Source organism: Cherax quadricarinatus, chromosome 51, assembly GCF_038502225.1.
Source record: "Cherax quadricarinatus isolate ZL_2023a chromosome 51, ASM3850222v1, whole genome shotgun sequence".
Classification (NCBI taxonomy): Eukaryota; Metazoa; Arthropoda; class Malacostraca; order Decapoda; family Parastacidae; genus Cherax; species Cherax quadricarinatus.
In genome coordinates, this window is record NC_091342.1 from 29,300,031 (window position 1) to 29,312,102 (window position 12,072).

Below are 12,072 nucleotides of genomic sequence, written 5' to 3' on the forward strand. Positions count from 1 at the left end.
ACATACACTACACATAGGCTTTTAGGTTGGACATTGTTTATTTATTCTCTGTAAGATTAATATCCCTGAGAAATCGTGATAGATCATTCTCGTTCGTGATTGTGTACAGCTGACCTACATTTGTTTTCCTAACTAGAATTTTCCCACAACATTGTTGTGAATACCACAACAATGCAGGAGCAGTTATGGCTGCCTCTACCTGTCACATAATGACGTACTTTATTCATTTTAGAGTACACCTACCATCTGACTTACGACCGAGTTTGGTTCCGAGAAACCGGTCGTAAGTCGAAATGATCGTAAGTCGAACTTTACTACTGAATATCAACAAAACATTTTTGTAATGACTTTATTTTATTGTTTTATTTTGTTATTTTGGTATTTCACGTTTTACTTTACTTTTTATGCTGTTAGTACTGTATTTTATACTGTAAGGTTTAGGATAAACACTGTGTACAACACAAATAGTTGTTTGTTTCCCAGAAATTTGGCATAAAAAAGACAGTCGTAAGTTGAGTGGTCGTAAGTCGAGCAGGTCGTAAGTTGGATGGTAGGTGTATATATCAGGTTTCTATGTTATATATATTGTTTGTTAAGTCATATTAGATAAATAAGACATAGTGTTGATCTTTCTTTCTTTCAACACACTGGCCGTATCCCACCAAGGCAGGGTGGCCCAAAAAGAAAAACGAAAGTTTCTCTTTTAAATTTAGTAATTTATACGGGAGAAGGGGTTACTAGCCCCTTGCTCCCGGCATTTTAGTCACCTTTTACAACACGCATGGCTTACGGAGGAAGAATTCTGTTCCACTTCCCCATGGAGATAAGAGGAAATAAACAAGAGCAAGAACTAGAAAGAAAATAGAAGAATACCCAGAGGATGTGTATATATATGCTTGTACATGTATGTGTAGTGTGACCTAAGTGCAAGTAGAAGTAGCAAGACATACCTGAAATCTTACATGTTTATGAGACAGACAAAAGACACCAGCAATCCTACCATCATGTAAAACAATTACAGGTTTTCGGTGTACACTCACTTGGCAGGACGGTAGTACCTCCCTGGGCGGTTGCTGTTTACCAACCTACTACCTAGGATAGAGTTGATATTAGGGAAATATTGAAGTATTTTGTTGTGCCTGAAATTTCACTGGAATGGATTAATTCCATTTCATTTAATTTAAATGAGGAAAATTGACTCAACAAATGAGCAAATCGAGATGCGAGCAGGGTCACGGAATGGACTAAACTCATAAGTAGGGGTTCCACTGTATATATTTACTTCTGTAATGCTCTACTGAATACAGTAGGGCAGTGGTTCCCAAACTTTTTTTTCTAGGCCACACGTTTAGAATAAAAATTTGCTTTCACCACCAAATTTTTATTGATAAGAAATACATTCAAAAACAAAAAAAAAAGATCTCTTAGTGCTTGATTCATAACATAAATTGCAACTACTTTATAATATGATCATGGGACATCCAGAAAGTATAAAACAATGCAGTTACATAAAAACATGATTTTTCCCAAAAATATACTACTTATAGACGAGCCTCTTATACAGTATATGTAACCTTAAGTAAGTATACAGACTCAGTGGGAGATGTGAGCTTGTTTTTGTTGGGTAATCTCATTTATATTAGGTCTAATTTGAGATGGTATGAAATCTGGAAACTTCTACAGGTTTCTGTACATGAATGTTTAAATGTTTCTATGATTGTCCTTCTTGCCACACTTGCCATCCTCTCTTGCTGCACCTGTGTAGTTCACCACTCCCTCTGAGTCACTGCAGTAGGGTCGTAATTTTATAGAAAATTAGATACATGTATTGTGATTTTTTTTCCCTCTTAAGTTATACCATCAAAACCTTATCTGTTTATCACAACAAATTTTTTTTTTCATTGCAAGGATGTTTTGGTTCATCTAGTGTTCAGTTTAATCAAAATTCAGGTTCTGGAATTTGCAGAGCTCTCTGAGATGCTGTTGACAACACAAAATACAATACAAAAATGCATTTTGGTCTAGATGCACAGAAATCATACTGAAAGTTGTGATCTGACAAGTAACTCACAAATTAGCGACAAATCTTTAAGTTTGTCCTCTTTGGCATGGGTTGTCTTAGTCTTTGTGCCCCTCCAATACCACTGAAGTGCACATCAATCCCTCTCCCGTAACACGAAAAAACTGTAGCCCTTTGAAGGGGAGGGAGTTGTCAAATGCTACAGAATGTCACTGGCTGTCATTCTTGTAAATGAAAACTTTATAGAATGATTTTCTTTCAGATATAGATGATATAGATGGAGATTTAGATATGCAAGGCGCACTGGAATCTTCTCTGGGAAGATCACCCTCACCTCAGGAGCCTACTCAGGATGTCGTTCGATATAACACTGCCAGGCCTGGAATCAGGCGCCAGGACAGCGACACAAATCCACGAAGCTTGAGCAGAAATAATAACAATCAGTTATTCTATAGTTAGTTGTCCATAAAGGGACTTTTATAGATTTATAAACTGTATAGCATAGTTATCTTTAAAGTTATTTATACCAGACAATTGTAGACATTGTACATATGCTAATACATTTTCTTTTGAATGAATATTTTTATTTCTTTGCTCAGTGTGTTAGTGTGTACTTAATGTTACATAATTATATTCTGACAATGTAATGAAACCAAAAATGTGTAAAGTATTGCTTTGATATTTTATATGAACCCAGATATTATGTATTAGGGAAATTTACATACTGTATAATGTGCATGTATATATATTCATTGTTTGTACAGTATGTATATTTGTGCAGTTTTTATATATATGAAGGCATATGTGTTGTGTATGAAGAATGTGAAGAAGCATAGTGAATGTCTGTGCCAATTACACTGAGAAAGATACAGAGGGTAATATGTTGAAACAATAATCAGGATCTTCCTCTAGTTGTGCATGATTAAATAATATTTGATAATTGATCCAGTTTTTAATGTGTCAGTCATCTTGAAAAAATGAGTCACTTGTGCAACATTTAATAATAATATAATATCTTATTTCTACAAGTACATGTACAAGGTATACAAACCTAGCTGACATCTATGACATACTACTCTATAGAAAGCCGCTTGTAATGTAGAGCATTTCGGGCATATTAGGTCAGTTTCGTCCCAGGATGTGACCCACACCAGTTGACTAATGCCTAGGTACCTATTTTATACTGATGGGTGAACATGGACAGCAGGTGTCTTATGGAAACATGTCCTAATGTTATCCAGCCATACCGGGGATTCAAACTCCAGACCTCACTGTGTGAGATGAGTGCTAGCAGTCGAGCTACGGGACACGTTTCCAGTAATCAGTCTCTCCCCGAGTCGATGTGTTCAATCCATCATTCATAATAAAAGTAATTTGATTGAAAATGATGGACTGAACACATCGACTCCAGGCTGAGGGACTGATTACCTCAAACTTCTCATTTTCCACCATTCTTCTCTATATTGGACTGAAGAAGCCACTGGCTAGTGAAAAGTTTCCAAAATGAAGACTCCCAAATGTTGCACAAGTGCCTCATTTATCAACTTATCAATTTTCTAAACCATTTATACAAATCATGTTGAGTTCAGTGTCTGTTATATTTTTTTTAAATGTAATATTTTTCCTCCAATAACAACATAAAAATGAAATTATGGTATTAAAATATTTAACCCCTCAGAATTTAACCCTCTAATAATAGTAGCGTGTTATTGTAAAAATATTTCCAGAATTCCTGTAATACCACCTCAGTATTATTTTTTTCTGATTATTTCATAGAACAGAAATATTATTATATGTCTTAACATGTTGTGCAATTATATCAGTTTATTTTACTCCAGGTTTAATATATGTTTTTGTACTGTATACCTTGAGTCACTGAGTTTAATATCAATCTGTTGTTTTCATGTTATGAACTATCAGTGTAGTAGTGAACTTTTTCTAGACAAAGGCTGAGTTTATTTAAATACTGTAGTCATATACACATTATTTAAAGCCAGAACATTTTTTTTTATTTATTAAGCTATGCCATGATACTATAAATTAAGAGATGATTCCCAGAAAATGTGTTCATTGCATCAGGAAGATTTTGACCGTAAATGGCAGCTTGACATGTTGGTCATATTCATACAGGGGGAGTGCTAAGACCATAGGGGTCATACAGTGCCTAGGGAAATGGAAATTTCTTTTTTTTTTTTTTGTTTTTTTTGTTTTTTTTTGTACACCAGCTGTCTCCCACTGAAGCAGGGTGACCTCAAAAGAAGAAACACTTTCATAATTTTTTTTTTTCAGTGTGCCAGCCATCTCTCACTAGGGCAGGATGATTTAAAAAGAAAAACAAAGGCATTTATTTTTACATTTACTACTTTATACAGGAGAAGGGGTTACTAGCCCCTTGCTCCTGGAATTTTAGTCACCTCTTAAGACATGCATGGCTTGTGGAGGAGGGATTCTTCTGGAAATGGAATATGTTGAAGTTTAGTCCAAGAATAGGAGCACTGACTCAATTTCCTGAATCATGAGCATCTCACCACCATCAGCAAACCTTCCTTGAGGGGATGTTTATTGGCTTGGAAAAGCTGCGACTGAGTTAATTGTTATCAAATGCTTTTTTCATTTTTTGTTCTCTACATATACTTATCATCAATCTCAACTTGGGTCATTGTTATGTAATAATTAACACCTAATTATTGTAACTACATGATAGTCAGTAATTTGTCATGAAAACATGATTATTAAATGATGATATAATAATGCATTAAAAATGTACACAAAACATTTTGTTGTTGACCCCCGGAACTCTCTCCAGGTAAACTCCAGTAACTGACCTCGTATACTTTTATGTACAATATTTTAAATCTTGAAGACGTCACTGTTATGGTAGCTCTGAATAAGTCTAGATAATTTTAAATAATTTTGAACATATTTTCAAAGAAATATAATAATATAGAGATGTATTAACTTGTCTGGAATTATAACTAAATATAAATATTTTGTTATACAGTTGATGTTTTGTACCTGGGTAATGTAGGCACTAATTATGTCTTATATAAAATGCAAAAGCAACATAAATATATTTATTAACTTGTAACTCTTGGTCTGTAATGCACAGTATTGGCTTCTGCCTCTGCTTGTATTCACAACACCTCCACTTGTACTTTCAACACCTCCACTTGTACTCACAACACCTCCACTTGTACTCACAACACCTCTGGTACTTGCAACACCTCCGCTTGTACTCACAACACCTCCACTTGTACTCACAACACCTCCACTTGTACTCACAACACCTCTGGTACTCGCAACACCTCGACTTGTACTTGCAACACCTCCACTTGTACTCTCAACACCTCCACTTGTACTCTCAACACCTCCACTTGTACTCTCAACACCTTCATCTCTTCCCTTAACACTTCCCCCTCTATCCTAACACTTCTACTACCAAATGAGAGATTAGAAAAAAAAAGCAGAATCAGACCCTGGATAACTGGTGAAATATTAAACAGCATCTTACTCATAAATCATTTACTGAAAAGGTTTAATGCAAAAGGCAAGATGTTGCAGCACTAGATGAATTACACAGGTAAAGAAATATGTAAAATGGGCAAGGACTGTAGTTGTAAAATTAAAGCATGTAGAAACAACCTGAGACAACTTTGGCAATAATTAAAAGTACTCAGGTACAGCAATAATAGTTTTAACATAGTGCTAAATACTGATCATAAGGTATGCTATGAAGTATCTCCAGTAGGCATCACAGATATACGTATGCATAAACTCATCACACAAATAATGAGAATGCTCATCATAACTATAAAATACTGAAATCTGTATGAATTGCTCATGTGACCTACTATTTTGTATGGCCCTTGATGGTTTAGCGCTTAGTTTCGATTATATTATTATTATCCATTTTCTAGGCAGGGTAGAAGAGTCGATACCTTCCCACACCTGCTTAACCCTTAAACTATCCAAGCAGATCTACGTTCACATGCGTAATTCTCCAAAAGTAGATCTACGTTTCTTTTACATATTTTCAAATATAACAAAAAAAAAAAAGTAGATCAAAGTTTTTTTTTACACGTTTTCAAATGTAAAAAAAAAAAAGATCTACTTTTTTACATACTTTCAAATGTTGAAAAAACGTAGATCTACGTTTAGACAGTTTAAGGGTTAATGGCACTTAAGATTTTGGGGATAGACACATACATGACATGAAACTCATGACTGATAAGGTTCTACATCTTCTCTATCAGATTAAACCCTGCTGAGTTAAGAGGCTGGTCATTAATGATCAAAATTTCACATACAATTAGCCAATCATTTAAATCTTTGGCAGTATGGCAAGGACTCCCAGTGGAAATAAGCCACTTTGTCTGACTTTATGATACCTACTGTAAAGTGGCATCAGATAATTTCAACACAGACTCCTGTGATTTTTAAAATCTATAATAATATTGGCATCACACCCAACAAATTCCAATTGTCAGGTGCATCCTGAGTATTTGTACAAAACAGACTGAACCCATCCAAAAGCACCGACCTTGATAGCTTTCCAGTATTTTCAAATTGAAATTACCCATAGCTTTCATAATACATGTTTCCATCACCTCCAAAATTGTGCTAGAGAGGCTCTAAACAGCCAGTCACTCCTAATTTCAGGGAAAACTAGATCAAATGTGAGTAACAAGTGGCCTCTTAATGTGTACACTATGTCTAAAACCCTACAGACCAGGCCACAAGGGTGTTGACTCCTGAAACCCTCTCCAGGTATCTCCAGGTATACATATATTACTTAATAATTACAGTGGACCCCCGCATACCGTACGCATCACATAACGTTCAATCCGCATACCGCTCGCTTTTATCGCAAAAATTTTGCCTCGCATACCGCTCAAAAACCCACTCACCGCTCTTCGTCCGAGACGCGTCCAATGTGCGCCCTTAGCCAGCCTCACATGTGCCGCCGGTGGCATTGTTTACCAGCCAGCCTCCACGGTAACATCCAAGCATACAATCGGAACATTTCGTATTATTACAGTGTTTTTGGTGATTTTATCTGCAAAATAAGTGACCATGGGTCCCAAGAAAGCTTCTAGTGCCAACCCTACAGCAATAAGGGTGAGAATTACTATAGAGATGAAGAAAAAGATCATTGATAAGTATGAAAGTGGAGTGCGTGTCTCCGAGCTGGCCAGGTTGTATAATAAACCCCAATCAACCATCGCTACTATTGGTGGTACAGCTGCTGCTGCTGCTGTAGCATCGTCTGCTGCTGCTGTAGCATCATCTGCTGCTGCTGTAGCACTGTCAGCTGCTGCTTCTGCTGCTGCTGTAGCATCATCTGCTGCTGCTGTAGCATCGTCTGCTGCTGCTGTAGCACTGTCAGCTGCTGCTGCTGCTGCTGTAGCACCATTGTTGGTGTGGCTTATTGAGAATACCAAGAAACAATTAACCCCAGAGGATTTGCCACCCAGGATAACCCAAAAAAGTCAGTGTCATCGAAGACTGTCTAACTTATTTCCATTGGGGTCCTTAATCTTGTCTCCCAGAATGCAACCCACACCAGTCGACTAACACCCAGGTGAACAGGGAAAAATGCCTGGAACTAGTGCTCATATTGGTGAATTTAAAGCCAGCAAAGGTTGGTTTGAGAGATTTAAGAATCGTAGTGGCATACACAGTGTGATAAGGCCTGTTCTGGAAGAAAATGCCAAACAGGACCTACAGTACTCAGGAGGAAAAGGCACTCCCAGGACACAGTGTCTCATCAGTCATTGCTGCATCTTCAATAAAGGTAAGTGTCATTTATTCTTCATTTAGTAGACTAGTACATGCACAATATATATTGTGCATGTACTACTCTACTATTGTGCATGTATCCTTCTCTTTGTGTGTAGGAAAATGTATATTTCATGTGGTAAAATTTTTTTTTTCATACTTTTGGGTGTCTTGCACGGATTAATTTGATTTCCATTATTTCTTATGGGGAAAATTCATTCGCATACCGATCATTTCGCATAACAATGAGCCCTCTTGCACGGATTAAAGTCGCTATGCGGGGGTCCACTGTATATATCTTAATAACATTATCATTCTTGATGGTTTACAGTCAAGCTTCAGAGGTTCTCACTCAAGAGACACCACCTTAATTATCATAATGAATTATGAATACCAGGATAGACTGGATTCTCGAATCATGGTCCATAAATTGACAGGGCCAATGCTCTACCAGTTCAAACCTCCCATCCATCCTTCTATTCATTCATTGACGGGCATTTATTATGACTTAAGCAGAGTTCAAAATGAATTATATAAAAATCCAAATACCAAAAGGAAATTTCATAGACATGGTGACCTTAAACTGTGTTTACAAAATTGCTAACAACCAATGTCCAGAATTTCTGAAAATTGTGTAAAAGTTGGGAACCATAGCCATTATGGTGTTAGGGGAAGTAAACGCCATTTTGTAGTATTTAGTAGTCTGCCCACAGTTGGTAGGTGACCAAGGCTCAAACACCTATTACAGAGGGGAAAAGGACTGGAATGGATTACCTGATCATTTTTTTTTCTTCTACATATTGGTCGTCTCCCACTGAGGCAGGGTGATCTGAAAAAGAAACCTATAAAGTTTTTGTAATAAAGTTGGTAGAATTACCGACAATATGTAAAGTAAAAGGACACAAGTGCAAATGCCTTCGCTATCCAGCCTCCAATAGAAATATTTGTCTAACCTATTTTTATGTTTTCCAAGTAATAGCTTTTATATCCTTTTACTCATGTGCAAGTTAATTGTTCTAACATATTGTATTACTACTACTTATATCACTACTACTACTACTACCACTAGTATTGCACCTCACTCTGAGCCTATATATACCCTCTGTGTCCATGTACTGTTTGTAAAGGTTTGACAAAGCTCCCGGAGAGCAAAACATTGCCACAATACAATGTCACATTAGTTGCACTTGTGTCCTTTTACTTTACATTTAGTAATTTATACAGGAGAAGGGGTTACTAACCTCCTGCTTCCCGCATTTTAGTTGCCTTTATTTGACCATGTCTTAGTATAAAGTAATTTAAGAATAGACCAAAAGAACATCTAAAGAATGAATTTTCAGAAAGGGAGGAGAATACATTTTTGTATTACAATATTCATGATAGGTTTATTAATGTGATATGTTCATTCTTTGGTTGACTGACTATTATTAACCCTTTGACTGTTTTGGTCGTATATATACGTCTTATGAGGTACCGTGTTTGACGTACATATACGTACTCATAAATTCTAGCGGCTTCAAATCAAGCAGGAGAAAGCTGGTAGGCTCACATGTGAGAGAATGAGTCTGTGTGGTCAGTGTGTACCATATAAAAAAAAAATCCTGGAGCACGCAGTGCATAATGAGAAAAAAAATAAACTTTTTAATTAAAATGCTGAATTTTTGGTCTATTTCGTATAGTATTTATGGCTGTATTCTCGTTTTCTTGGTCTCATTTGATAGAATGGAAAACATATTATAGAAATAGAGGTGATTTTGATTGGTTTTACTATAACAAGAACCTGGAAATGGAGCTCAAAGTAGGGGAAATGTTTGATTTTTGCCGATGTTCAAAGGTAAACAAATGTCATTGTTCAATAAATGTCCAACTAGCCATTCTAATATGCAGTCATGACTGGGTTGACATTATTTGTACAATTATTATAGTATTGCAGTAATCTGCATAACAGTAAATCTTCTATTTTTTGTTTGAATAAAAATTCAAAATAGAAAGCAAGAGTAATATCAGAGGGGCCTGGAGACGTGACTGATGAACAAAGAAAATGTTATTTTAGAGCCAGGAATGTCTACATTGTTCATTCTGGACCTTATTTTGAAATTGTCATATTTTTTAATTTTCATGAAATTGGCCAAATTGCAAATCTCTGACCACGTTATTGGGTAGTTGAAATCAGCAAATGGGCAGTTTCTTGTGCTCAATCGATAGAAAAAATGGAGTTCTAAAGAAGTAGCTATGAGTTTGGTCGACTGGACAATGGAATTAGCCAAAAATAGTGCTCAAAGTGGGCAAAATCACCAATTTGTAAATATCGCCAAGGTCACTAACTTCGCGAGAGCATAATTCCATCAGTTTTCCATTGACATTGGTTTTTTTTGGTGTTATTACAATCGGGAAAAGATTCTGTATCATTTCATAAGAATTTTTTTTTTTTTTTTTTTTTTTGAAATTTTGCGACACCAGGAGACACCTCAGGACTGGGGGTTGCGACAGTCAAGGGGTTAATATCATTAAGGGTAGAGAGCAAGGCAGCATTTAATTATGTATATGTAAATATAAAGGACAGTGGAACCTCAGTTTTCATGATTAATGTGTTCGAAAAGGTCTGACAAAAACCGAATCGTATGAAAACTGAAGCAATATTTCCCATAAGAAATAATGTAAATCCAATTAATCCATTCCAGACACCTAAAAATATTAACAAAAAATATATTTTATAGAGAATAACTATAGTTTTACATACAGAAGACAATGAGAAATATAAATGACTAATGAAATGGATAAATGAACATTTAACATCACTCTTCCCTTTATTGACGACTCTTGTTGGCATATGGGAGACGGCGAGGAGGGGAGAGGGAGGAGGAGGAGGAGGAGGAGGAGGTTATTGTTTGGAAGGGGAATCCCTGTCCATAAGGAATTCAGATATTGAGGCCCTTTCCAGGGTTACTTCCCTTCTTTGTCTTTTACTGGCACTAGAACCAGCTTGAGTCACTGGACCCCTGTCGCACAAAAAATCTGTCCAGAGAGGTCTGTTTCTGGTATCTCTCTAAGATTTGCCTAAAATGGGACAAGGCATTGTCAGTGAATATGTTGCAGACACAGCTTGCAGCAGCTTTGTTTGGGTGATATTTCTCCACAAAACTTTGCAACTCATTCCACTTTGCATACATGTGGCTGGCACTCGGAACTTTCTTTGGCCTCATGGTGGCTTATTTAGCAGTCGCACTCGATAAACAGGCACAAAAAATAATTGCTAAATGTTTCAGATGAATGCACGGGGTGATGCTCACTCAATGAGAAACAAAGGCAGACTGAATCACAAACACATGGGATTTTTTGTGTAGGCACTTGATGCCGGGAAATAAGTGGCTGAGTCACGTGGGCAGGCAGGCGAGTTTGGCACAGACTATTTTCAACTGTACAAAAACCGAGCAGATGTATGAAAACTAGGACAAAATTTTGATGACAAAAGTTGGCAAAAACCAAATCATACGAAAACTAGGGCATACAAAAACCGAGGTTTGACTGTATAACATATAACACAGGGACCACAATGGCAGTAACTCTCATTTTTTGACTGTTGGGTTGTCCTTGGCTACAGTCTACTTAATTTAGTATGTAAAAGTTTCAAATTATGTGTGAGAGCTAAATAAGAAAGCTAATAACTGATTGTTCCCTCAACCTCTTTCTTCAACACTGCCACCCCTTTCTTCAACACTGCCACCCCTTTCTTCAACACTGCCACCCCTTTCTTCAACACTGTCACCCATTTCTTCAACACTGCCACCCATTTCTTCAACACTACCACCCATTTCTTCAACACTACCACCCCTTTCCTCAACACTGCCACCCCTTTCTTCAACACTGCCACCCCTTTCTTTAACATTGTCACCTCTTTCTCCAACACTGCCATTCCTTTCTTCATTACTGCAATTCCTTTCATCAACACTGCCACCCTTTCTCCAACACTGCCACCCCTTTCTTCAATACTGCCATCCCTTCCTACAATACTGCCACCCCTTTCTTCAACACTGCAATCCCTTTCTTCAATACAACCCCTTTCTCCAACACTACCTCCCCTTTCTCCATCACTGCTACCATTTTCTTCAATACTGTCATCCCTTTCTTCAAGACTGCCATCCCTTTCTTCAACACTGCCATCCCTTTCTTCAACACTGCCACCCCTTTCTTCAATACTGCCACCCCTTTCTTCAATACTGCCACCCCTTTCTTCAACACTGCAACCTCTTTCTCCAATACTGCCACCCCTTTCT

The 12,072-nt window shown here is 37.0% G+C and overlaps 1 protein-coding gene across 3 annotated transcripts in view; it reads left to right on the forward strand.

Annotated features, from left to right (window-relative positions):
- Nucleotides 1-10,672, forward strand: part of LOC128694746 (protein eva-1) — a 434,222-nt gene extending 423,550 nt beyond the window's left edge. For all 3 annotated transcript variants that reach the window (XM_053785031.2, XM_053785032.2, XM_053785033.2), the window contains exon 10: nucleotides 2,283-10,672. In XM_053785031.2, the coding sequence (XP_053641006.2) occupies nucleotides 2,283-2,479 (197 nt within the window). In that variant the 3' untranslated portion in view covers nucleotides 2,480-10,672. The remainder of the gene's footprint in view (nucleotides 1-2,282) is intronic.
- The last annotated feature ends 1,400 nt before the right edge of the window (nucleotides 10,673-12,072 follow it).